The sequence below is a fragment of the Gracilinanus agilis genome, chromosome 2, assembly GCF_016433145.1.
Source record: "Gracilinanus agilis isolate LMUSP501 chromosome 2, AgileGrace, whole genome shotgun sequence".
Lineage (NCBI taxonomy): Eukaryota > Metazoa > Chordata > Mammalia > Didelphimorphia > Didelphidae > Gracilinanus > Gracilinanus agilis.
In genome coordinates, this window is record NC_058131.1 from 359568070 (window position 1) to 359593737 (window position 25668).

General features: G+C 38.0%; 2 protein-coding genes across 2 annotated transcripts in view; both read left to right on the forward strand.

Moving 5' to 3' along the window:
* GRPEL2 (GrpE like 2, mitochondrial) overlaps nucleotides 1-3457 on the forward strand; it is a 23414-nt gene extending 19957 nt beyond the window's left edge. Inside the window, exon 4 of the mRNA XM_044661665.1 lies at nucleotides 3111-3457. Within this exon, the coding sequence (XP_044517600.1) occupies nucleotides 3111-3457 (347 nt within the window). The remainder of the gene's footprint in view (nucleotides 1-3110) is intronic.
* A 7722-nt stretch (nucleotides 3458-11179) lies between these two features.
* PCYOX1L (prenylcysteine oxidase 1 like) lies at nucleotides 11180-24196 on the forward strand. The gene is made up of 6 exons (XM_044661666.1): nucleotides 11180-11258; nucleotides 13035-13241; nucleotides 15832-16006; nucleotides 21349-21560; nucleotides 21776-21916; nucleotides 23148-24196. The coding sequence occupies exons 1-6, from the start codon at nucleotides 11180-11182 to the stop codon at nucleotides 23807-23809; spliced, it is 1476 nt and encodes a 491-aa protein (XP_044517601.1). The 3' UTR covers nucleotides 23810-24196.
* Nucleotides 24197-25668: the final 1472 nt, after the last annotated feature.

Sequence of the window (25668 nt, forward strand, 5' to 3'; positions counted from 1 at the left end):
ATATATATATATATATATATATATATATATATATATTTAGGGATGGAAACTTACTACTAACTACAAATTAGTCTATTCCACTTTTACACAATTCTTATTTAAAAGATTTTCTGTAAATTGAACCGAAAGCAGCCTTCCTATAATTTTTACTTTTTAGTCATAATTCTGACTTCTGGGACTAAGCAGAACAAATTTACTTATTTAAGAATATTTTTCAGATACATAACACCATTAAATCTTTTTTCCAGACTAAACTTCCCCAGCATCTTTGACTGGGCCTTACATGATGTTTGGAATTCTCTTAAGTACATTTTTCTGCTCCTGTTAATTACTGTGTCTAAAATGCGGCCACATGGCTGGACATGGTGTTCTAGATGTTCTCTGACAAGGCAGTGGACAGTTCGATTGTCACCTCTGTCACTTTGGGCAGTATACTGTTACTAATACAATCTAAGATCACCTTAGCACTTTTTATTTTAATCGACATCAGTTAAATGAAGTATTTATGTTAAATGAAGTCTAAGATCTCTTTCAGCTTTAACAATCTTTGAATGTAGTAATGCAGTAATAATAGGGAGCTTCAGTACCCTATCATTAGAATATGATAAGTAAAAGTTAAAACAAAGATTAACTTGAACAGTGACTAACAAGATGGACTTAAGTTATGTGTGTTGAAAAATTAATTTAAAAAAGTAAAGTACTGCTTTCTTTTCAGGTCCACATGGAATAGTCACAACAATTGATCAGTTTGATGGTCATGGTTGTCTGAGTTTAGGGCAAAGCATTTTATATACCACATTTATAAATAATAACTAAATAAATAGAATAAATAGATTTTAACAGAATTAAAATTAAAAATCAATATGATTAAATATGCATTTTTATAAATGAAACCAAAGTTAAATGACAAAATTCCCAAAAGAAAAGAATATTATAAATATTAAATTAAAATTTATGTGAAGTAGCTAAAGCTTTACAATGTTTCAACTCTCTTCTTTTAAAGAAATTAGAAAAAGAACAAAATGGCAAAGCCAAAGAAAATTAAGATCATTAAGAACAGGGAAAAAATTAGAGATTATAAGGATGATATTAGAAAATAAGTATTGTTTTATTAGTTTGAAGATAAGAAGTAGAGAAGCTGCTTGAGGAAGAATTGGAGTTTCAAACAGAACTGAAAAAGAGTGTTAATTTCAACTGGTGGCGGTTATAACCCTTATTTCTATGACAGTTACACTCTGTGGGTGTGGCATTCCAGAAGGGGGCTTCTGGCAGTTGACAGAGCCACATGCAGCTTTTTTCTCCTTCAAACCTGGAGAAGGCAACATCTTTGCCTCTCTCTATCTTGGTCTGAGGGAAAGGCTTAAAGGAGTAGAGTATTTTCTTTTCCAATTTGGGAAACACTATGCATTTATCTGTTACTGACTATAGATTGGTTAAACTGTGAAAAGACCAAACAAAACCTGGTGTTTGGTTTGGACTCTGAGTCTGTTAAGGCTCAGAGTCCTAATTTGATTCTTGTGGAGACTGAACCAGCTAGCCTTGGTTATCTTTATAACTTAAAGATGAAGTTAAGAGTTATAGGGGTTAGGTTTATTTAGAATAGTATAAATTAGGTTAGTTAGATCAGGGAGGATTAGCACAGCCTGTGAACCACAGGAGAAGCAGTTCCTTGCAGGACCTGGGAGTTTATTTGGGTGGAGTTAGAATCCCTTAGAATTAGAAATCCTTTTTTTCCCTTTATATATATTTAAATAAATAGTTTATTGCGCCTGACCCTGAAGGGAAGTTCATCTTTGAGCTTCACTTCATTTACCACTGAAGATGCTTTTGATATCATCTATCAAAAGTATCTGGAAACAATTTTGAACCTTTATTTTCTAGTTCTTTGTCTTTATTAGTGTGCATGCCATTATTATTTTTACAAGATAGAAAACTAAAGAACAGTTAAAATATTCTGAGAATAAATTTCTTTGTTTTTTAAATGGGGATAATAATGCACATAAACCAGTTTTACAGAATTGTTGGAAGCATCAGAAGAAATGTTATTTGAAAAGAACTTTAAGAACTTAAAATGCTATATTATAAGGAAAGGGAAAAGTATTGATTTATTAAGTGTCTATTTTGTGCCAAATACTGTCTTAGTATCATTATAACAATGCAAGAAGTAGGTATTGCTCCCTTTACAATTTTGTTATCCACTTTAGAATTGAGACTGAGGAAGGTAAAGACTAAGTGACTTGTCTCTGGTTACATAGCTAGTTTAATTACATGAAGGGAGATTTGAACCTTGATCTTGCTGACTTCAGGCCCAGTGCTTCATCCATTGTGTTACCTATCTACCAGCTATTATTAATACTATTCTTAGGCAAAAAGAGGCAATGAAAGAGCTGTCTCCAGAGTCAGGAACACTTGAGTTCAAGGCCAATTCATAACATACTGGTTTTTCAACCCTGGGTACACTTAGCCTTAGTGTCCCCAGGCAACTCTTTTAGATTATAAATCACTGAGAAGGGGAAGGGAGGGAGGAAAGGATGGGGGTCAGGTGGGTGGGGGGAGAGAGAGAGAGAGAGAGAAGAGAGAAGAGAGAAGAGAGAGAAAAGCATTTATCCAAAAAAGAATTATGACAGAATGGGTAAAGCACTGGATTTAAACCCAGTACATCTGAGTTTCAGTCCCAGCTCTGCCACCTTACCTGTGTGACCTTGGAAATGTTATTTCCTTTCTGTATTCTGTTCTCATCTGTAAAATTAAGAGGCTGAACCAAATGCCCCCTTAAGTTCTTTTCCAACCTTAAAAATATCTTATGACTTACCATCTGACCCCTTTTGTATGCTATAGTCTCTTTGGAATTAGTCCCTTCCCATCTATCATAGAAATTATCCTGGAATTTGTATCAGAGGATTTGAGTTCAAAACCTGCCTCTACTACTTACTATCCTGGACATGTCAATTAAACTTTTGCCCTTAGTCTCTTGATCTATAAAATGATAGAGGTAGACTTGATGACCTCTAAGATGACCTCTCAACTCTAAATCCACTGGAGTCAGTGAGCGTGTAGCCTTAAGACTAGTAAATCTAGACATTTATTCCATTTGTCTGATTATTCTTCAGGGATCCAGAGTTTCTGCAAAGACTTGGTGGAGATTGCAGATATCTTGGAGAAGGCCACTGCTGGAGAAACAGATGCAGGAGACCAAAAGCCAACGCTCAAGAAGGTCTTTGAAGGACTCTCTCTCCTCCAGGCTAAGCTGCAGAATGTGTTCGCTAAGCATGGTCTGCAGAAAATGACTCCCATTGGTGACAAATATGACCCTTATGACCATGAGATCGTTTGTCACATACCAGCTGATGGAGTGCAACCAGGCACAGTGACACTTGTTACCCAAAATGGCTATAAACTTCACGGTCGAACCATCAGACCTGCCCAAGTAGGTGTGGCTGTTGAGACACAGGAATGATAGGACCTGGGACCTGGGTAAACTAACATTCTTTCTTCTTGCACAGAACAAAGCCCCATGGGTTTCTTTTATTTATTACACAGATTTGTATTATAATTAGGATATTTTACTTGTTCTATTTTGAGGCTAATCTATGTAGTAGAAAAACATTTTTGATTTGGATTCAGTCAGAAGACATGCATTTTCATTTCAGTTCTGATAGAAAGCTCTGTGACAATGGTGAGTCACATTCCTTCTAAGCTATAACATGAGGGGTTTGCATGTAACAATTTCTAAGGTATCTTGCAATTTTAATTCTATGTTCATATGAATATAAGTTCAATATTATGACATTTAGTTGCTTTAATGTAACCTTTCCTTTGACTTCATCAGAAACCCTGTCATTGGCTTTCTTTAAAATATATGTTGGAGAAAGTTATTTATTTATTAATAATGGTACACTGGTATCTTCATGTGACAAGACAGAACAAAATGTAATGCGGTGTGTTTGTAACTGAATTTAATTCTGTGAGATGTCCCATTCCTACTCTTTCCCAGTTCCTTATATTCCTTAATATCAATTCAAAATTACCTTAATGGGAAGTTACTGGGTCAGGAATATGCAGGCATGTGTTGGTTTTATATGTTATGTGACCGTGCACAAGTCTCCTCTCTGGGCCTTAGCTATAAAATTATGGGGGTCTGACGAGATCTTAAGGGATTTTTTTGGCTCTTACAATGTATGTTCTAACTTACTGATCAGTTGATTAATTTTTTTTCCCTTATAATTAATTTAGCCCGTTTCCCCTTCTAGTTTTGATAGTCTGTTCTAAGATAGATTCTACTAGTGATATCATGTTAGAGTTCAATAAGGAAAACCAATTATATTTTATAATTTATGGATTTATTTAATTGAACTTTACCTGAAATGCAAAAAAAAATCATCTCTTAAATCCTTTTTTTAATATTTGTACTTAATAATTCAGTGGATCTGTGATCTCAGAGGTAAATATTTCCTTCATTAGCACATATCCCAACCTATATCTTTTCTTTTTAGTTGTCATAAGACATTTAAAACATTTTTTCCTAGTTTAAAAAAAAATTTATTGGTGGCTCTGTTTTCTACATCATCCCAGTTTTCCTTCCCCTTTCCTTCCCAGATTTCCATCCCATATAACAAAAATTAATATTTTTAAGATAATAAAGAAAAAAAGAAAAGAAAAAATCAGCACAACTGATCCATACATTGAAAAAGTCTAAAAAATGTGCAATGTATAATACTTGTGGACCTCTCACCTCCATGAAGGGGTGAGGTGGGAATGTCTTCTTTTATCTGTTCATTCAAGTAGTGTTTGAGCTTTATAATTTTGTCACATTCACTTTTGATTTTTTTGCATGTGATTGTTCCTATAATTTACATTCTTGTAGTTGTATATTGTTTTCTTGGCTCTAGTTATTTCACCTTGTATCAGTTCACATAGCTCATTTCATGCTTCTCTTTTTAGCACAGACAATTTCTTTCAGTACAATATTATTCCATTACATTAATTTGTTAGCCATTCCCCATTCATTAGGCATCTACTTGTTTCCAGTTCTTCATTATTGCAAAAAATACTGCTATCAATATTTTGGTGTATATGAAGACTTTCAAATTGTTTTCCAAAAATGAAACTTTCACAGTTCCATCAACAATGTATTAATGTGCCTACTATTCCACAACCCCTTTAAGATTGACTTTTGCCATTTTTTGCCATCTTTGCAAGTTTCAAGGATGTAAGGTGAAACCTCAGACCAACCTATGTCTTATAGAAGTAATAATCATGACTATCTTGGACAAAATTGCAGATGTTTTTCATTTCAATGGATGAGTTAAGGTGCAGCAGACAAATTTTATGTGAGTCCATATCACTACAGGAGCAAGTATGAATTCAGTCCATGAAATTATTCTAGCCATGCTAAAAACTTGTTAGCATGATTGAGGAATGGGAGTCACATAGGTCCAAAAGTTGGAAGGACCTTAAAGGTCAGTTATTCTGACCCCTGCTTCAAGCCTGAAACCCGTTTCCCAGTGAAGTAGTTTTTCAGTCTCTATAGAATTCCTCTAGTTACCTGGAACTTAATACCTTTCTTTTTAGAACTATCCTAAAACAGAATGGACTGCTTCAGGATAATAATTCAGGCAATGGCTAGTTGACCTTGGAAATTTTCAAGGAGAGCCTGTATAATCATTCTTTGGGAGTATCATAAAGAGTGTTGAGGTTTGGAGTAGATGCTCTTTGTAGTTCCTTCTTCTTTTAGGAGTCTAAGTGTGCTTTTTTTTAGAAATAAGACTCCTATTTGAACTTCTCTTACTACAGATACTGTTACTACTACAAATTCATGAATTTGGCCTGTTTCTGACCATTTATATAATTAATCATAATTCCTCTAGGATAGACCAGGTCATAGAACCTATATTCATGAAAAACACATCATATGTGCCTAAATGTAGAGCTATGGGCTTCATTTCTTCTACTTAAGATCACTTTGCTGTGTAGTGATGATCTGACTGATTAGGATTTAGATCTCTCCAAACCTAGCCTGCTTTTGGCTAAATATAAAATTTGTTGCAGAATTGGGTCACAGGTAGCTTATTTTTTCTTTTTATTAGTTTGTTTTTCCTTAAAGGTATTAGGTTGATCACACTAATAACTCAGACTGTAAGAGTTTTGACCCCAAACCTTTAAATCTCTTCCCTCCCTCCCTCCCCCTTGCCTATTTGTTTTAGAATCAATACTATGTATTGGTTCCAAGGTAGAAGAATGATAAGGGCTGGGCAATGAGAGTTAAATGACTTGCCCAGGGTCACATAGCTAGGAAGTATCTGAGGCCAGATTTGAACCTAGGCCCTCCTGCCTGTCTGGCTCTCAATCCACTGAGCTGACTAGCTATCCACTGAATCTGTTTTCATAGCCATCAGTACTGCTTCTTTTTTCTTTCTGTGACTTTCTACACATATGACTCTTTGCCAATGAGACCTTCTCTACTGGATGGACCATTTCTACAACCTGTTTAAAGAATCATGGGCATCTAGGATTTTTAAGGGGCCCTAAAGCACATCTAGTCTAGATCCCTCATTTCTAGTTGAGTAAATTAAGACCAGGAAATGTGAAGTGACTTGTTTAAAGTTTAATAGCTGCTGAGTAGTGGAACCAGGATCTGGACTTAGGTCTTCTGACTTTCTGTGGCCATGGCACCATTGATGCCTTTGTTCTTTCTTTAAATACAGGTTTCAACATCTTTTGTGGTGAGGAAAACCCAAGTTTTTAAGAAATTTATACAGAAAGTAGAAGAGCATAGTGGTTTAAAAAAAAAAAAAAACAGTCTTGAGAGTTAACAGATTTGAGTTCCAGTCTGACTTTACCATTAATTTTTTGTATAGCCATTGGTGAGTCATTTCTGATTTTGGCCTTAAACTTCTCCTTCTGTGAAATAAGAAACCAAACTAATTATCCTAAAGTACCCTTCTAGCTTAAAATGACTATGATTTTAGAGTTCTCTTTTCTAAATGAATTTAGACTTATAAGTTAGAATTCAGTCATCTTTCTTCTCTACCAGGTAACAATCTTTTTCTCTTTATGATTTAGCAACTTGCAGCAAATGTTTATATGCCTTAGGGAACTAGTCATTGTACAGAGCTGCAGATGTAGCTTTAGAGAGCTGAGCTGTGTAGTCTTTGCTTAGATCCAAGGATTTGTTTTATAAAACGTAATTTCTGTTTTTTGTTTCTGTTTTTGTTTTGGCTCCCTTCCCTCAACCCCTCCCTTATTTTAACTGTGTGGTCCTTTTTATTTCAAGTGTGTTTCTTATAAACAAGGTATTGTTGGATTTGTAACCCTATTTTTCTCTCTCTCTAAAACTAGAGGCAGGGAGTCTGGTTAATTATTTATTATGTATACATTTTATACATAATAAATAATTAACCCATCTGAGAAGATAAGCTTCTGGTTAATTAAGGTTCTGTTTTATAAAGATTTCAATGTCAATAAAATTGGTCTGTTTCCTTCCCAGATTTATGAACCTTCTAGTCCCTGCTTTGAACAGAAACTTAACACTAATCCTTTAGAGACAAGAGCATTTTATGTGTGCTCTTAATGAATTATTTTCACAACATTGATAAATTTCTTGGCCTTAGTGTGAAAATTGGTATAAGAACATATTTGTACATATAAGAACATATAAGAAAATAAGAACAAGCTCTTAGAGGCTGCGTAAAGGGTGCTGTGCGACTAAGCAGTTGAATTCCAAAGATCTTTTCCCTTTTGATGACATTGACTTTACCCAATAACCTCAGTATGCCACACAATTGTACATATTTAAAATAATTTGTGTTGCCAACATTAGGTTTTGTGCTAAGAAATTTTCTTCCCCATTGATACTGATGATCATTATCATGAGATAACTGAGGCTGAATCTAATAGTGAAAGTAAAGGCATTAAATGTGTTCAGACTATCCTGAATAAAATCTGCCTTTAAATAATATTGGTGTTTAATCAATGCTTCTTTGATTTCCAAAATTTTTTAAAAATAAATTTCATTTTATTTTTGTTGATTTGTTGATAATATATGTTCATATATTTATTTCTCCTTTCCCTACTCAGAGTTCCATCTGTTATAGCAAAGATTTTAAAAGAAAGGGGATGGGGAGACATTCAGTGAAACTAATCAACACATTAGTTTTGTCTGATAGTATATTCCTTATTCCACACCTATTGTCCCTACCTTCCTTCAAAATGGGGAGGAAAACATATTTTCTCATCTTTTCTTCAAGGTCAAGCTTAGTCCTTCTACCATTATGTATATTGCTTTCCCCAGTCTGCTTACTTTACTTTGCATTAGTTTAAATATTTTTCCATGCTATTTTGTCAATAAATACTAAGTGCTTAATATGTGCCAGGTACTATACTGAGCACTGGGAATATAAATACACACCCCCTTCCCCCCCCAAAAAAAAAGTAGTCCTTGACCTCAAGGCACACACAAGGTAATGGGCATGATAACTTATAAAAGGAATCTGAAAAGGAGTGGTAGTAGTAGTAGGAATGAAGATATTTGGACATGGTAGAGAAGTCTGAAGAGAAATTAAGATATATCTACCCTGGAAGCCATCTTTAAATAGAATTCTAGGAAGAGCCATCTTATCAGAGAAAGAAGCTATTTGTGGTTGCTCTCCTTTGCTGGATCATTGTCCTTTTCCCATATCAAAATGTGGGTATCTCTTAATAGTCTTATCTGGCCTATCAGCTTGCTTGGGTTCACTTATCAACTATGCAAACTAAATCTGAATCTATACATTCTCTCTTTCTCCATCTCTTTCTGTCTCTGTATCTCCATTTTAGTTGTGTATTACCAACTGCCTTTTGGATAGTTCCAGCTGAATGTCAGATAAGCATCTCAGACTCAAGATGTTAAAAATGGAACTCATTTTCAGTCCTACTAAATCCTGGCTCTCATCCATGGTTCTATGATTCCAATCTCTCAGGTTGGAAACCTTGAAACTCATCTCCCTCAACTTCCATATGTAATTGGTTGCTAAGTTTTTTTAAAAATCTTTATTATAACACTTGACATTTCCTGCCATTTCTCTGCTCATATAGCCTCTTCTTGAGTTCTTCTGACTTTCATCATTTCTCATCTGTACTGTTAAGTAATAGTCTTGACTAGTGTCCTTTCTTTCAATCTATCCTCTCTTCAATCCATCCACTACAAAGACACAAAATTGATATCCCTAAATTTGACTGCATGTCACCCTTCTGCCAAATAAAAAAGATGACTCCCCATTGCTCTAGGATATATACTTTTATCTTCAGCCTGGCATTTACAGCCCTTCATTATATGGCTCCTATTTACCTTTCTAGTTTTATATTATTCCTTTGTGTTTAATGTACTTTTTGTTCCAGTTGAACTGGCCTGCTAACTATTCCCCAAACATTACATTCTAGCTCTTGCTTACATGTTTTTGTATAAGTGGCCTTTCATCTGTGGAATGCACTCCCTCTTTGAGCCCTTTATTATCTCTGACTTCTTTCAAAGAAAAACTTGGGTCCCCTTTTTTAAAAGAGGTCTTTTCTGATCCACTTTCTCCTTTTATCTTTGTCTGTCTGTCTTTCAATCACTCTCTTTTTCTGTTCCCTGTTTATCCTGTGGTTTGGGCAGAGTACACCAGAACTATAATTAGAGGAGTATGTTGTATTCAAGACCATATAAAAATTATGAGATATAAAGTGAAGAAGGTGCTGTCATGTTATGTAAGACTAACTGCAATAAAGGTCTGGAACAAATACGTGCATGGTGCAAACAAAGTACTATGAGACTTCAGAGGAGAAAATTATTTCTGGCTGGGAAGATGTGGGAGGTCTCATGGTGAAGGCAGCATGTGAGTGCCTTTTTTTCTCTTCTCAGCTGCACACTCTAAAACAGGTTTTTGACCTAGGTTAAGTTCTTAAGAGGGCTCTTAACTGTCAACTAATCTCAGCCGAGATTTCCATGGAACCCGTGTTACAACTCTAATAGACCTTTCATTTAGTTCAAACTCTTCCTTTATAGATGAAGAGAGACGTGGCAGAGCTGGGACTTAAGCTCAAGTTTTCTGACCCCCAAGTTCAGAACTCTGCAATTCCTGCTGTTGTTTTTGATAAAGGCTTGAGATCTGCAGCCTTCAATACTCACAGCTGCCTAACCTGGGGACAAGATAAGGCACCACTCACTAACCAGGGAGGGGACTTTAGGTTGTTGAAGCCAAGGAAGAATTTTCCTTTTTATTTTTAAGAAGACGCTGACTTTTGGAAAAAAAAAGTTTCTAATTGGCCTCTCTGAAACCGTTTTCTTTTTTGTAAGATAAGTAAGTCGGGCTAGATATTCTTTCAACTGTCTTCCCACAGTGACAACCTTTTTATTGTGCCTTGGTTCAGCTGGACGGATGCGGTTTGGGAAGACGGATTTGGGTTCGCATTCTGGTTCCCTTTACAGAGTTGAGGAGGTAACCCTGGAAAGTCCAGCTAATTATAAAAAAAAAGGGGGGGGGGGGATTGTGGAGTCAGAAGATGGCTTTGAAGCCAGGCTTTGCTTATCCGACCTCTGAGTCTCAGTTCAGTTCAGTTCAGTTCATCAGCCATTTATGAAACCCCTTGCTGGGTTCGAAAGACAAAAAGGAAAAACGGTCTCTGGGGCCATATATTTTACTGACAACATGAGAATGTTAGAATTTGTAAGATCTGGAACTTTAAAGGCTCGGGATCAAGGATGAGACAACAGTCTCCTTTCCCCGAGCGACAAAGACTCTTCTGCTCGCTACCTACGGGGCCAATCAGAGGCCCTGATTTCGAGAGACTGACAGAAGGAGCGTTGTCCTATGAAAAGTGGGGGGCCAGGACAGTGGGGATATCTGACCAATGAAAGGTTGGATCTCTGAGAGTGCAAGAAGAGTAACCAATGAAAATCCGAATCTAGGATGGGCGGACGGATTAGCCAATGAAAATTGTGGGGTGGAGCCATATTTAGTCAGCAGCCTATGGGTTTGACCGTGGGTGTCTTCCTCCCCTCCCTCCTACCACACCCCCTGCCTCTGGTCTGGTAGGCTGCAGATAGCTTGGGCTGGCTGTCTGTGAGCCTAGGCTGGGGAGCGGCGGCCCACTGGGTCCTCCACTGGCGCTGCCCCGCCTGCCCGCTGCCCAGCCCAGGCCGGCCCCCGCCTCAAGCATTCTCATGGCGGGCGCAGCCCTGCTTCTCATCACCCTGGTGGCCTCTGCTGCCGCGTCTAGAGATACCCCGCCCAGGAAAATCGGTATCCTGCGAGAGCGCCGGGGGAGGAGCCGCGGGGGCTGCAGGGGGGGGATGGAGAAGGACCAGGCCTGGAAGATGAGGGGGATCCTGGAGGAGGCACGGGCCCTGGAGGATGGGAAAGGGCCACGCCATGAATGGGTGGATAGAGAAGGCCCTGGGCACAGGCGATGGGCAGGATCTGAGAGGATGGAAGAAGACCAGGCCATTAATGAAGGGGCGGATGGGGTAGTCCAGACCATAGATAAGAGAGAGGATAGGCAAAGATCAGGTCATGAATAAACTGAGGATGGCCAGGCCAGATGAGGAAGAGGATGGTACAGGCCTGGATGAGGGCAAGAGAGGTCTGGCATGGATGAGGGATTCACAGGGGGCGCCCTAGGCAAGAGTTTAGCTGAGAATTGGGAAGGTGGAGCCATAGGGACAATGGGGGAAGAGCCAGGGACAGATGCTGTCAGGCTACTGATGCAAGCTTAGGCTGGAAAGGTAGTAGGGAGTGAGACCAACATACATGTAGAAAATATAGGAGCTGAGGAAGGACCACATGAATCCAGAAAATGCCATACTTAGAATGATCTGGGCTTTGTAGTGTATATATGTGTGTGTATATGTATCTGTATATGAAATATATAATATATACATACACACATATTCAAGGATAGGTAGATATATTGAACCTTTGTCTTTTTTGTAGCTTCCCTCTCCATTTCCCACTCCTCAGCACCCCCAGTTCTTAGTTCTAGGCTAGGACCTATCAAGAAGTATAATCCCTTTCCTCTGCAATAGTGTTTAGATATTTGAAAACCATAGCTTGCACTATTCCAATAGGCCTCTTTCCGAGCTGTCTCTCTGCTTTCAGTCTTTCCTCTTTCATCCCATCCTTCACAAACTAACAAATTAAATTTCTAATGAACTAAAGTATCATCATTTATGTAAGGTCACTAAAACCTCTTAAATGGCTTTTCATTGCTTCCTGAATAAAAATTCCTGTTCTTCTTGCAACACATTCCATACCATGCTTCCAATCTTATTTTGCATTGTTCCTCATTATACTCCATGCTCTTGCCACGCTGAACTTTCTATCTTCTCATGTTCTCCTATCTAATTCTTTCCCTGCCAATTCTAAAATTACATGATTCTATTTCTCTCAATTATAATCCTTCCTGTTTTTCAAAGCCCTATGCTGGTATTACCTCCTAGATGATTTTTTTTCTCTAAGCCTTTCAGCTGAAAGAAATCTTTTCTTGGATCTCCTAGCACCTTTTTGGTCCTCTTCTTTGAATTTGTCTTGTTCTAAGTTGTGTGAGGTATCTGTGTTCGTGTTCTAGCATTCCTAGTATACTGTAGTTATCCAAGAGTTTAAAATTGGAAAAGACCTTTGAAATCAACAGGGCTAACCCCCTCCCACCCACCCACCCCTTTTTTTTTTTTTTTTTACAGAAAAGGAAACTGAGGTTCAGGGGATTCCTATACCTTGCCTAAGATTTCATAGATAGTAATAGCAGAAATGAGATTCTAGTCCATATCCTTTAATTACAAACCTAAAACTTTCCAATATGCAAAGATATGACCTTTCTGAATTCAGAATTCATGCTCTCTTAGCTCTCTATCTCTTCCAGTTTAGCCTAGCACAAAGCTTTTTATAAGTCAAGTTTAACTAGTGTTTATTGAATGACTAAGCAATTTAAAGCAGAAGTTTTGGGTTGCTTCAAGATTTTTTCCCTTTCATTACTATCTCATGTTCCTTTGTTCCCTCATCTTTCCCTTTGTTTCCCAACAGCGGTTGTAGGAGCTGGAATTGGGGGCTCAGCAGCGGCCCATTTCCTTCAGCAGCTTTTTGGGCCCAGGGTACAGATTGATGTATATGAGAAAGGGACTGTTGGAGGCCGCCTGGCTACCATCACTGTCAACAAACAGCAATATGAAAGTGGTGGTGCATCATTCAATTCCTTCAGCTTGCACATGCAGGATTTTGTCAAACTCCTGGGTAAGTGAGGGCTACAACAGCTGGCAAGGAATGACAGGGGAAGGAAAAGCATAGGTTCATTGGCTGATGATTACATAATAAAATCAGTGATATCATCTGGACACCCAGTTTTAGGGGATTCAGAGATCATCTAGTTTATAGACAGTATTAAAACTTAGATCTTTTCGCTCCAGATCTTATGATCTTTGAGTTGAACTTCTGATATTCCTTCCAACTCTATAATTCCCTGAATTAATAGGCTACCAGACAGTTATTTTACATGATGAGAAACATTCCTTCCTCCAGGTTGTATAATGGGAAAGGCTGGCATAATTATTAAAGATAGTATTTGTTTTAATCACTGAGTTCATAGGAAATCTGTTCTGGGTTCTTCATTATCCCTAGTCTTATTTTTTTGTTTATTTTTTAAAAACCCTTACCTCCTGTCTTAGAATCAATACTAAATATCGGTTCCGAGGCAGATTAAATATAAGGCAGGGGTCAGCAACGTATGGCTCTCGAGCCATATCTGGCTCTTTTGAGGGCCAGATATGGCTCTTTCATGAGGAGCCACAAAGTCAATTTTTTTTCAGGCACTGTTACAGGAGTGCGCACTATGAGCACTATACAGCTCTCATGAAATTACATTTTAAAAAATGTGGCGTTTATGGCTCTCATGGCCAAAAAGGTTGCTGACCCCTGCTATAAGGGCTGGGCAACTGGGGTTAGGTTAAACAGCTAGGAAGTGTCTGAGGCCAAATTTGAACCCAGAACTTCCAATTTCTAGGCCTGACTCTATCCACTAAGCCATCTAGCTGCCCCAGCCCTAGTCTTATTTATCTCAGAGTGTGATTTCAGCGAAAGTGCTGATCAACATTGGAAGATGGGTTTTCCTAAAATGGGAATTCCCTACACCAGTGAAATCACAGGTCCGATTTCCATCCCTATCTGTAGATGATAGTAGGTCCAAGTCTTAGTTCTGGTTTCAAAAGGTTTTGAGGTTTCAGCTTATTATTGGATCTTAGGGCCAAGATGAGTATTACTAAACCCTCAAGTTGGTCCTGAAAACCTTGGAAGATGAGTTCTAAATCTCCCTAGCTAAGGATGTTGGGACAGGCATGAATTTTCAAAAGGAAGTATATTCATGTAATGCCCTTGAGACTTGGATCCTGGATATTAAGATTGTATCACTGACTCCATTGTGTAATCATCAGCCATACTTATATATCAGCAAACACCAGGCTTAGCCCATAAAGGACTTCCATTGAATAAAACCACAAACTCTAACTTCTTCCCCATTCCATTCCTTCTTTTCCCCTAATGGGTAATCGGGCCATATAGGAATAACCACAATCATAGCAACTTAAACAATAATAAATCTTTAATGTTTATAATGGTGTCACCTAACAACAATTCTTTGAGTTGAGTATTGCACATAATTAGGTATGAGGAATTGAAGTGTTTTGCCCATGATCACACAGTTAGTAAGTATTGGAGCCGAATTTTGAACTCAGACCACTTTATTCTGAGTGCAGTTCTCTTTCTATTGCTCTAGGCAGTGTAAACGGTCTTAGGGATATAAACTTGGCCGTAATGAGAATTGGGGAAAGGAAAGAGAGTATTGAGTCTGGAGATAAGATTTAAGTCAAAGGATTTGATCTTTTCCCTTCAAGTATTTGAAAGGTTTTGATTATTCTGCTTGAACCCAGAGGCCAGAAGTAAGGCAGGTGGGTGGCATAGTGAATAGAGCATAGAATGGTGATGGCAAACCTATGACACGGGTGTCAACTCTGACACATAGCCATTTTCAATGACATGCGGCCTCATACAGAGAAGTATGGGGCTACATGCGGAGGATAAAACATTTGCTGTAATGTAGTGTAGACACTCTGTGCAGTATAGATGACAATTCTATCTATATTAATTTACCTATTTTGGTTTATTAAATACAGTTGTATATTACAATTATACATTTTTGTTATTTAAACTATAAATATGGCAAAAAATATGTTGTTTTTTTTCTCAAAGTGACACACCACCTGAGTTATACTCGGTTTTTTGGTGAATTTCGACACACCAAGCTCAGAAGGTTGCTCATCACTGGTGTAGAACTTGGAGTCATGATAACCTGAGTTTGAATCTGGCCTCCAACTCAAGCCCCTGGACAAGTCACTTAACCTCACTCTGCCTTTTTGTCGTCTCATCTATAAAATGGGAATAAAAATAACATTTCCCTCCAGCACTATTTTGAGGATCAAGTGAGATAACACTTAAAGCACATTGCAAACCTCAAAATAATATATGAATGTTAGCTTTTATTATTATTATTAAATGTAGAGAAACAGATTTTGACTTAATATGAAAGTAAGTTATCCTGAAGTGGAAGGAGCTGTTTGGGAAAGGTTTTCAAGCAGAGGCTGAACATCCACATGCCAAGAGTGATATAGAGACAAGATTATTGTTTAAGTAGTAGATGACTGAACACTCTTCAAGCCCTTCAAAGATTTTTGCTTCTATTTCTGCATTCTAAATTCTCTTCATTATCATCTTGGATTTTCCCAACCTTGTACTATCTCTGAAAAGGAAATGAGTGGCTTCTTTGTTTTCCCAGGTCTGAAACAGCGGCGTGAAATAGCAGGGAAGAGTGCCATATTTGGTGGTGAGCATCTTATCCTGGAAGAAACGGATTGGTATCTGCTGAACCTCTTCCGAATCTGGTGGCACTATGGCATCAGCTTCCTGCGGCTGCAGATGTGGGTAGAGGAAGTCATGGAAAAGTTTATGAGGTGTGGCCCTGTGGAGAACTCGGTGAGAAAATTCCATTTTAAATACACTGGCCAAAGATGGGTTCAGTGAGAACCAGGTTAGCTGTTTGCCTTTCAGCAAAAAAGGTATAGAAATAGCTATATGTGAGAGCACAAATATTAAAAAGGAAGCCTAGAATGAGAATTGCAAATTTTTTCAGGTGATAATAGTCTTGATACAATGGGGAAAAAACCCCACTGAATATGGAATAGTAGGACTTTGGTTCAAAATCTCAACTCTGTTGCTTACTACCTGACACTGGGAAAGTCATATAGCTTCTCTGAACCTCAGTTTCTCTGTATGTAAAGTGAGATTAAACTGAATGATCTCCGGAGTCCCTGACAGCTTAGAAAAGCATTAGCTTATGTTTTGTTTGTTTACCCTAGCCTATGTGCCACAGACTGTGATGGGCATGTTGGGTAGGGGCTATAAAAGAAGTTTAATCATGATAAAAATAATTATGATCCCTATTTCTATGATATTCTGCCACATGCAGATCTCTTTCCTCAGAACAGCCCTGTAAGTTAGGCAGAACAGGTGGTATTATGGCCATCTCACAGATGGACAAACTGTGGCACAGAGAGTCAGTGACTTTCATAGGATCACATAGCTAGCAGAATGGTAATACTAAAAGATCAGGAGTGTTTGCTGCCCTCAAATAGCTTACAGTTTGCCATATTGATTTAAATATTCCTCATACTTTTTTCTTTTTGTATCTTTTTTTTTTTAATCCTTACCTTCCATCTTAGAATCAGTGTTGTGTATTGGTTCCAAAGCAGAAGAGCAGTAAGGGTGGTTAAGTCACTTGCCCATGGTCACATAGATAGGAAGTGTCTGAGGCCAGATTTGAATTTAGGACCTCCCATCCCTAGACCTGGCTCTCAATCCACTGAACCATCTGGCTGTCCCCTTCTTTTTGTATATCTAGCCTGTTAAAAACTCAAGTGTCACACACACACACACACACACGTATGTATGTGTGTATAATCAATCAAAAAGCATTTGTTTTTTAAAATACTTTTTCATTAATATTTTTATTTTTATAGACTAAATTTTCCTTTGTATGCCTCTAAGGGAGAGGTGTCTTCTCATAGCTCTTCTGTGAAGCCAAGCCTTTTCTTTGTAATTTTCACCATTTGTTTTGATTTTTTCGTGGTTTTTCTTTCCATTTCCATTTCAAAACACTTATTAAGTGCTGACTATGTATCAGACACTGTGGTGGGTGGTAGAAATATGAAGATAAAGAATGAAACAGTCTTTCTCTTTAAAGAACTTAGGTTTTAACTAGGAAGACAAATATATGTAGAATAAATATACCCATGTACATTTCTCCTTTCAAACAGTTCTTATTTTTAGGATTATGCCCTATTTTTCATTCATTGTGTACTCATTCAGATTGGATTGTGGAGTCATAGCTGGAAGGGACTTTTGATATCTCATTCGGTCTAACCTTTTCATTTCATTAATGAGCAAACTGAACCCCAGAGGGGTAAGGTGACTTAAAATCGTGGAATTTCTGAACCTCAGTCTTCTCATGTGTAAAATAAGGATAAAAGTTATACTACTTACTTTAAAGAGCTATTTCGAAAAAAGTGCTTTACAAATAATAGAGAACTAGAGCAATGCAACCTGTTATTATATAAGTTCAGAGGAGGCAGTTATCATATCCAGTGGAGGGAGTTAGGTTAGGGAAGAAGGAAGCATTTGAACTGGATTTAGAAAGAGATCCAATATATTGATACACATACTTAGTCACGATTAGGGGAGGCAATGTGGTACATTGCAGGTGTGGGGAATGGTAGGAACAACAAAATGGATTTTAGAAAGTATGAGACATGATTGGGAAACATCAAACTTAATTTGACCAGTGTTGGCTATATCTAATGGATAAACAAAGTTGGAAAGGAGCTAGATTGTAGAAGACCTTGAATGCCAAGATGAGGTGCTTAATCTTATTTTACAGCAGTGGGTGGGGCATGTTATTTATGGTTTTTGAGCAGTGGTTCCCAAACTTTTTTGGCCTTCCTCCCCCTTTCCAGAAAAAATATTACTTAGCCCCCTGGAAATTAATTTTTTAAAAATTTTAATAGCAATTAATAGGAAAGGTAAATGCACCTGCAGCCATCACCGCTTCCCTGGATCACTGCAGCACACACCAGGGGGAGGTAGCGCCCACTTTGGGAATCACTGTTTTTGAGTAAGGGAGTTACATTGTATAAGGGATTATGCATTGAGAAGACCATTCTGTAAGTGTGTTTACAGAATTTAGAATTGTGTTTCAAAGAATGACTAAGATTTTGATAGATTGCAGCAAGGGGAGTATAGTGAAGAGTTCATTCCAGGTGAGGGGAATAATATAAACAACAAAATAGTCTCAAGAAAATATAAGATATGTTTGGAAAAGAAAAATTTCAGTTTAACTAGTACCCTTGAAATCATATAATCTAGCCTGTACATTTTAGAGATGAGAAAACTATTAGAGAGGAGAAACTGGAGGCATGGAGCCAAGGTATGTGTTAGTCAATAAACATTTATTAAACACCTACTATGTGCCAGGCACTGTAGTAAACAGTGGGGATACAAAGAGAGGGAAAAGACAGGCCCTGCCCTCAAGTAGCTCACAATCTGATGGGTGGAAGGCAACATACATGCAAAACTGACAAAGATAAAGATAGGGGAGAATGTACCTGGCTTTAGGGATGTGTTAAAATCTTACAACCTGGTCATATCCTGGGCCTCCTCCTTAAATGGAAGATTTGGGAAGAGATCTCCTATAGCCATCTTCCACTCACTCCAGTTAGAGAGAGGGAAGAGATCCAGGGACAAGGGTAGTGAGGAGGTGTTAGTTTTAGCGTTGATTCCATTTTGCAGGAAAGTGAATTTCTGGAGACAATGATTAAGTCTAAGAGAGCAAGCAGTTGGAAAAAATTTCTTGTTATGAGCCCTAGTTACTGTAAAGACTCAGCTCAAGCTTTATCTTCTTGCAAAACCAAAAAGCCTTTAACAAGGTATAAGATTCTCATTTATACTAAAATCCCTACAAAGTATAAGCATAGAGGGACTCTTTAATATGACAAAATGTGTCTATCTGAAACCAAAAGCAAGCAAGCAAGCATCCTACGAAATGGAGACACACTAGAACTTTCCCCACTAAATATAAGATTAAACAAAGATGCCCACTCTCCCCACTGTTATTTGATATAGTTCTAGAAATGCTAGCAATAGCAGTACAATAAGAGAAAGAAATTAAATGTATAAAGATAGAGAAATAGGTGATAAAACTATTCCTATTTGTTGGTAATATCATAGTGTACTTGAAAAATCCTAGGGAATCAGCAAAAATACTGAAGTAATTTAATAGCTTTATCAAAGTTGTGAGCTAGAAAATAGCCCTTAAAAATCAGCTGCATTTCTATATAAGAATAAATCCGGGAAGCAATAATAGAAAGGAAAATCACTTCAAGTAATTACTAAATGCATAAAGTATCTGGGTATCAGACTACCAAAACCACAAAAGACTCATATGGATTCAGTGGCAAAGTCTTCCTTTAATAAATGAAGAACAACTGAAATGGGTGGGGAAATATTCATTGCTAATGGCTAGGTAATACCAATGTAATAAAAATGACAATGCGACCAAAATTAATTTACACTTTTAATGCTATATCAATAGAATATCAAAGAGATACTTTATAGAATTTTATAAAATAATAAAATTCATTTGGGAAAATAAATCTAATCTATCAAGGGGAATGATGAAAAGAAGTATAGATGAAGGGAGAATAGTACTTTGAGGCCTCAAACTGTTTTATAAAACAACAATTATCAAAACCATCTGGTATTAGTTAAAAAATAGAGAAATAGAGGAACAAAACAGACTAGAGAGGGGAGAGTCAGAAACAGTGGAAACAGTGGAACTTGGTATCCTAGTGCTTGAAAAACTGAAAACCTGGGAAAATTAGAAAGCAGTCAGCCAGAAATTAGACTAAGACTTATACCAGATTCCACAATATATTCTAAATAGATATATGACATTAATATTAAAGATCATACTATTTAAAAAGTTAAGAGAGTAGTCTTCTCAGAGCACTAGGTAGGAGATTAATTCTTTTTTTTTTTTTTTTTTAAACCCTTTCCTTCCATCTTAGAAGCAATACTGTGTTTTGGTTCTAAGGCAGGAGAGTGGTAAGGGCTAGGCAATGGGTTAAATGACTAGCCAGGGACACACAGCTGGAAAATATCTAAGGCCAGATTTGAACTTAGGACCTCCCATCTCTAGGTCTGACTCACATACAAAATTAATGTATCGGGATTAAGAAGGGAAACAATCAAATAAAAAAGTCTATCTCAGGCTTCATTTTCTACATGAAAACAATTCCCTAATCCTCATGCCATATGTATATGTATATAGATATTCATTTTATGAATATGTGTGTATATATATATATATATATATACATATATATATATATACATACATATATACAATGTCTCTTCTGTTAGAATTCCCATTCTTGAGGTCAGGGATGGTCTCACTTTTGCTTTTGCTTCCTAAGTGCTTGGTATATAAGTATGTTAAAAATGCCTGGCATTTGATTTATCTAAGTTACATATGATGTAACATATGATGATGAGGTTCTTAAACTTTGGAGATAATTGCAAGTTTGATACACCAAAAATAAGGAGAATCATAAGATTCCAAGAGCTGATATTTACATAGCATTTTTTTGTTTTTGTTTTTGTTTTTTTTAAACCCTTAACTTCTGTGTATTGGCTCCTAGGTGGAAGAGTGGTAAGGGTGGGCAATGGGGGTCAAGTGACTTGCCCAGGGTCACACAGCTGGGAAGTGTCTGAGGCCAGATTTGAACCTAGGACCTTCCGTTTCTAGGCCTAACTCTCAATCCACTGAGCTATCCAGCTGCCCCCTTTACATAGCATTTTAAAGTTTGAAAAGCACTGTACATTTTCTCATTTGATCTTCATTACAGCCCTATGAAGTAAGTAATAAAAGTACTGTTCTTCATTTTACATATGAGGAAAATGAGCCTGAAAGAGGGAAAATGACTTGTCCAGCATTACACAGCTAGTAAGTTGTAGAGCTGAGATTCAAACCCAGGTTTCTGGTTCCCAAATCCAGTGTTCTTTCTATCAAACTGTGTCACATCAACTTTCTACCTAAGTACTCTGTATCAAGTAGTTATAGAGGGTTCCATATGTCTGCTCCACTCACCCTATCCCCAGCATGTCAGAGTGACTCAGCAATGCTTGTTTGGGGGGTACTCTCAAGCCTAATCTCTAGTTGGGGGTTCCTTCTTTTCTTCAGGATATATAAGTACCAGGCCCATGGCTATGCCTTTTCAGGAGTAGAGGAACTGTTGTACTCAGTGGGTGAATATACTTTTATCAATATGACCCAGCGCTCTGTAGCAGAATGTCTGCTAGAGGTGGGGGTTACCCAACGCTTCATTGATGAGGTGATCACAGCCCTGCTGCGTGCCAGTTATGGACAACCTGCAACAATGGCTGCCTTTGCAGGTGAGTCTTAAAGCCTTTAGCTTGTCCTTCTTTGCCCATACCATTTTCTCTCAAATCGAAGGCCCTCCTTGACTCTTCCAAAGAGATCTTCTGCTGACTTTTCAGGAATAGTAGTAGACAATGTTTGATGAACTGACCGTACATTAAGAAATTACTCCCTCTACTCTATTGGCCCTCAGAATAAATGACCACATTTTTCTCTAAATTTCCTCCAGGAGCGATGTCACTTGCTGGAATTCAGGGGAATTTGTGGTCGGTGGAAGGGGGCAATAAACTAGTCTGTTCAGGATTGCTGAAGCTGACTAAGGCCAATGTGATACATGCCAGGGTGACCTCTGTGGCTTTGCATAACACAGGTGAGTAACCAAGAAGCCAAATGGAGGAAGTAGATAGCATTAAAGGGAAGTGATTCGCCTTATTGGCGAAGGCAAATGGAAAAGTCACTGTAACATCTCAGAGGCTTTAACACTTTTGCCTAAACTCTATTTTGTGAATAATTAAGGAAACCAAACACCAAAAGCAGCCGCAGTAGTGATTTCTAGCACCAGAGGGCACTATCTCCATGGAGTCCTGCCTCTAGTCACAGGAGCATGCATTGTTAGAACAAGAAGGGACCTTTGAAATCTAAGACCAAGCCTTTCTTTTTATAAATGGGGACATTGAAGCCCTGAAAAAGGGAACTAACTTGCCCAGGGTCGCACAGCCTGTTATTGGCAGTGCTAGGACTAACATTATGAAGTCTTGGCCTCCATTATATGCCTCTTTCCAATGAACTTTTTCCTTTGCTCAGTTGTTTCTTGGGAAATCAGTCACTGACTTCATTGCCTTGCCCAGGATTCTAAGGCATTGAGAAAATTCTTGTTGGGTTCCTTGGAAAATAAGGGGAAGAAACAATTAGAATTTGAGAAGATGAAGTTGATTGAAAAATGGGGGTAAGGTAGGTTGTGAGGACCCTGAAAAGACAGACATTTTGATTGGGGATTTGATTTGATTTCTTCAGGGTCACTAATGAAAATAAATATGCTAAAACTGACCCAGGCAGTTTTAATGGTTAGTAGCCCCTCTGCAGTGAAACAATGCTAATCCGGTCTACTTGTACCATGTGTAATCTGTGCTTTTCAGGATGCTTTCATAAATACCAAGTGATCTGATCCTATACACACTATGAGGAAGAAAGGAGAAATTGTACCTTCACTATACAATTGAGAAAATAACTCAGAGGTGAAGTGATTGTTATAGCCCCATAGCAAACTAATGAAAAAAATGGGATAAAAACTGACATTTGTATAGTATATTAAGTTATACTAAGAATCTTACATATATTATTTCTTTTGAGCCTTACAATTCCATGGTGAAGTAAGTACTTTGAATGTGGGTATTATTATTCCCATTATACATGGAAAATGGATTCCAAAAGGGTTAAGTGACTTGCCCAAGGTTACAGCAAATATTTCAGATAGCATATGAACCCAAATCTCTTGATTCCAAGTATCTGGTATTTTATTATATGCTGCAGTAGGAATGTAGAGTAGTAAGTAGGCTATAGCCAAGAGATAAGTTAATCTTTATTCTTTTTTATCTCCTCAGAAGGCAGAGCCCTTTATCAGGTATTTTATGAGAAGGAAGATAAAATGCATTCGGACTTCTATGATATAGTAGTCATTGCTACGCCCCTCTATGCTGGCAGTAACAGCAATATCACCTTTGATGGCTTTCAACCTCCCTTCGAAGAGTTTGTTGGTTCCTTCCAATCCACTGTCACTTCACTGGTCCATGGCTACCTCAACTCCTCCTACTTTGGCTTTCCTGATCCTAAGCTTTTCCCTTTTGCCAGTATTCTTTCTACAGATGCCCCCAACCTCTTTTTCCGTGCCCTGGACAACATGTGCCCTGTCAACATCTCAGCTACCTTCCGAAGAAAACAGCCACAGGAGGCGGCCATTTGGCGAGTCTTATCCCCTCAACCCCTGGAACGTCCCCAGCTGAAGAGCCTTTTCCGTTCATATTATTCAGTCCAGACAGCTCAATGGCAAGCCTATCCACAGTATGGCTCCCGAATGGCTACGCCACTGTTTGCCCTCCACGACCAGCTCTTCTACCTCAATGCCCTGGAGTGGGTAGCCAGTTCAGTGGAAATAAGTTCTGTGGCAGCTAAAAATGTGGCCCTCTTGGCCTATAACCGCTGGTACCAAGACCTGGATAAGATTGATCAGAAGGACTTGATACACAAAATTAAGACTGAATTGTGAGAGCTACTAGAAGGAAGGGAGATAGGTAGGAGTCTATGGAACTTCATTTACATAACAAACATTGATTAAGCACTTGCGTCATATGGAGTCCTGTACTCTAGAGGCTTAACCTGATATACACACATTTGGATAAAACAGGGCCTCTGCCTGCATGGAGCTTACAGTCTCCTGTAATGATGGTTCTTGATCTTAAGTAAGTGATCGCTTTTAAAGCAAAGGGAAACCTGTATCCCAAGCACTTGATTTGTCTTGTGTAAACCTCCTCTCTCCTGTGTCAGACTTTTCTGCTTGCCTTTTATGGATTTGGGGGAGGAGTTGCCTCAGGGGAGGGGGAAGTGGAGGCAAAATTATGCCTCTTTTTTATTTAATTTTAAATAAAAATCAGTCCTCTAAATATGCCATTGACTTAACTTCTGATTTCCTAATTAAAGGGTAAAGTAAGTCAGGGTAGAGTTAGAGGAAAGCGTGGGAAGATTGCAGAAGCATAAATTTACCACTATACCTAACCTTAGAGATTGTGAAGTCCAGGATTTCTTAATTTTTTTTTTTGTCTCATGGACCAATTTGGCAGTCTAGTGAAGCCTCTTGGACCCCTTCTCAGAATAATGTTTTTAAATGCATAAAACAAAATGCATAGAATTACAAAGAAAACAAACCTTATTTAAATAGTTATAAAATTATTTAAAAAAAAACCAAGTTCATGGATTCTTGGTTAACCCTGGATCTATTCCAATCCTCTAATTTTACAGATGAGAAAACTGAGACCCAGCTTGCCAGTTGAACCTGTGCTCTGCCAGTCTTCCAGTTTGGAAAGGCTCTTGGTATGGTGCTGGAAACAAATGTTGTCTAGTAATCAAGGACAAGACTAGCTAAGTTCATAAGGGTCTATTTCCAGCTGGTTGGGCTCTAGGTCATGAATTCTTTGACCATGAAGCAAAAGTACAAAATGACCCTCAGTCTTGTCCTTTTGCAGGGTAGTGGAAAAGGGGGGCAAGGGATGCTGAAATTACATGCTTTTTAGACTACAAAGTTTAACTCTTGATATGCTAAATGTGAAATCTTTGTCTATTGGTTTGATGTGCTGCTGAAACAACTATATCCATAAATACATGGATACTCATTATAACAGAAGCCAGAAGGCAAGTATAAAAATAGCCTTATGGCCACTTCTTGAAAAGGCAAATAGGTAAGGTTCAGAATAAAGAAGGGAGACAGAAAGGAAGGCAGAAGGAAGGAAGGAAGCAAATAAGGAAGAATGGAAGAGGGGAAGGAAATAAGCATATATCAAGTGCTAGACACTGTGCTAATTTCAAGCTACAAATGTAAACAGAAGGAAAAAAGTTCTCAAGGAATTTACATTTTTTAATCTTCCATTCTTTTATTTTCCCTTTTTTACTAATTTCTTTTTTTCATTTTTTCATTTTATTTTTATTGTCATGCAAAACACACTTCCATCTTGGTCACTGTTGTAAGAGCACACTCATACAAAGCCCAAACCCCAAAATAAAACCATAAATGCACTGATATGAAAGATGGTATGCTTTGATCCACATCCATCCAACTCCAACAGTACTTTCTCTGGAGGTGGATAGCATTCCCCATCATAAGTCCTTAAGAATTGTCCCAGATCATTGCAGAATTTATATTCTAATGATGGAGAACACCACAAAAAGGAGCTATAGAAAAGGGGAGTGTGAAGGTACTTAGGCTTAGATGCATGGGAAGGGAATGAAAGACAGATTGGACCCCTCTACAGAACAGAGACCCCAGGAGGAGTTTGACAGTGGAAGAAGCAGAATGGGAAGATTCCAGGTTAAGACCACAGGGATAGTTGGGTATTCTAGGATGAAGAAGGTATT